This window comes from Austrofundulus limnaeus, unplaced genomic scaffold, assembly GCF_001266775.1.
Source record: "Austrofundulus limnaeus strain Quisiro unplaced genomic scaffold, Austrofundulus_limnaeus-1.0 Scaffold0, whole genome shotgun sequence".
Lineage (NCBI taxonomy): Eukaryota > Metazoa > Chordata > Actinopteri > Cyprinodontiformes > Rivulidae > Austrofundulus > Austrofundulus limnaeus.
In genome coordinates, this window is record NW_013952402.1 from 5,221,363 (window position 1) to 5,223,829 (window position 2,467).

Genomic DNA, 2,467 nt, shown 5'->3' on the forward strand with positions numbered 1-2,467 from the left:
TCAGATATTGTCCAAGATTAACCTTCAGGGTGGATATAGCTCGCTCACACCAAGGACCTATCCACGTCATCATTTACCCACAATGCTTTGTGTGTAAATAAAATGGCTCCGTCTGTGTTAAAATACAGTATATTTAAAATATAAACAAAACTGAACAGCTGCAGTATTTTTACTGTCTTTATTTTATGGTTAAAATAAATGTTTATCAAATAAAATCTAATGTTACAACTGATCAGGGATCTCTTTAAGGACCTTTTTTTATAATCAGTCCCTTTGTTTTTGTTATCAGGGGGTTGATGTTGATGAGAAGACCAGCAAAACGGATGCAGCTAAACTATTTGGTGCCAACACCCCCACTGTTTCCTGCCACTTTAGCCGTGAGTAGCCAGGGTCGCATAAAAGTCCCTTTCTGAAAATCAATGCTGATTAAAGGCTCTTCCTGCTGCTTATAACAGTAGATAACATTGTTATCAAAAAGTCAATAAACATTGGCATAAGGACAGGTTTTTTTTGGTGCCTTGAGCTTATTTTGTAATAAAGCATGTTGATCAAAATCTTCCCCCTCCAGGGTCGTACATTTACCATCTTAGGGTGTACGTTTATCAAGGGAGAAACCTCTGTGCGATGGACAAAGACAGTTTCTCAGGTGAAAACAAATTGACATTGTAAGGTGACAAAATAAAAGTACCAAAAAGTGAAATAAGTCAAGATGTCGGAGCTAATAAAAAAGAACGCTCTCGTCCCGTCCAGATCCCTATGCCCACGTGTCGTTTCTGCACATCAGTAAAACCACTGAGGTCATAAGGACCACCCTGAACCCCACGTGGGACCAGACCCTCATCTTTGAGGACATTGAAATCTTCGGAGACCCAAAAACTCTGGCCTGTAACCCTCCAGATGTAGTCCTGGAGCTCTACGACAGCGATCAAGTGGTGTGTTATTTTAACAAGCTGATTCACACACTTAATTAAGCAACAAATAGTGTATAACAAGACTTTTTTTTGTGTGTTACTTTCACAAACCAGGGCAAGGATGAGCCCATGGGCCGCTGCGCTTGTCCTCCTCTGGTCAAACTGAATCCCAGTGTGGCTGTCAGTCCGAAGCTGCTGTGGTTCCCAGTCACCAAAAAGGGCCGCAGTGCTGGAGAGGTGCTTCTAGCTGCAGAGCTTCTACTAAAAGACAAGGTAGAGCTTAAAGATGGCGGATGGACTGACAGCGGTTTAAGTACATGAAGGAGTCAACTGTGTTCTCGTGCCACAGGTGAGTGATGGAGACCTGCCTCTGGTGCCGCCTCGACGGGGGGAGAAGCTTTACATGGTTCCTCAGGGGATCCGGCCTGTAGTGCAGCAAACTGCAATCGAGGTACACAATGCAATTGTTCACTTCCTCCACCGTCACCTATAAACTTCCTCCTCAAATTTGACGCTCGCAGGCACAATCAAGCCCAACAAAAACCGGGTCACGTGTTTGCGATTCTCTCCTTCCCTTTCACCTTGTTCCAGGTTTTGACTTGGGGTCTGAGGAACATGAAGAGCTTCCAGCTGGCGACCGTGTCCTCCCCCAGTTTGATTGTGGAATGCGGCGGAGAGATCGTTCAAACGGCCGTGATCAAGAACTTCAAAAAGAACCTCAACTTTCCTGGATCTGTGCTCCTCCTCAAAGTGGTATATACCCTCAAACTTATTAAAGGAAAAAATCCACATGCACTGTAAATCTGTGTCAGTTTGTTTTGGTGAAAAATTGGCTTGTGTGCAGATAAATATTATAATTATCATCATTATATTTGTACTTTTCTCCAGAAAATAAATTAAACAATACCTTGCTGATAAACCTATAAAGGAATAATACATTTTCAAGAGGTGTTGTATACAGTATTTTTGAGCAGTAAGGATCTTTGTTGTAGAAGACAGAAGTCAGAGTTATTTCAGTTTGTAAAATCAGGAACAAGGTCTAATGCTGCGTTCACACCGAACGCGATTTCAGCTTCAAAATCGCAGCCAATGCTGAAGTTGGTCGCTTGTGCACTTTGAGGTCAGACGCAGGTCAGCTTTTGAAGCGCTGCACGGGAAGAGACTCCCCGCCCCTCCCTCCTCTGTCGGGCTCTGTTTAATGTCAGATGAGGAAGTGGCTTTGCTTTATTTACAGAGCAACGGCATGTCACGTTCATCAGATAATTCATTCATAATTAATTCACCAGATAATTCAGAGTAGAGGCTCACAGCTCGCTTTCAGGACTATTTTTCCAGTCTGATGAGTCGCTGCCACGATTTGGTGCGGACCAGGACACTGACTGCAGGCACGATTTCAGCTAAAGAGCTCCTCTCCATCTGTTTCAGGTTAGTGGACATCATTCAGTAAACTGTCCCGTTGGGAAATATGBCGCTACGTCACACAGTGGAGTCTCTCTGATTGGTTGACGCGGCGCGATGAGCTGCAAAAGTTCAGATTTTCTAACTTCAGCGATTTG

At 43.7% G+C, this 2,467-nt stretch overlaps 1 protein-coding gene across 1 annotated transcript in view; it reads left to right on the forward strand.

Moving 5' to 3' along the window:
• Positions 1-1,664, forward strand: part of LOC106532575 (myoferlin) — a gene marked incomplete at its 3' end in the record, with an annotated part of 15,748 nt that extends 14,084 nt beyond the window's left edge. Inside the window, 6 exon segments of the mRNA XM_014028706.1 lie at positions 290-377; positions 569-646; positions 751-932; positions 1,026-1,184; positions 1,261-1,362; positions 1,503-1,664. Of these exon segments, the coding sequence (XP_013884160.1) occupies positions 290-377; positions 569-646; positions 751-932; positions 1,026-1,184; positions 1,261-1,362; positions 1,503-1,664 (771 nt within the window).
• Between the last annotated feature and the right edge of the window lie 803 nt (positions 1,665-2,467).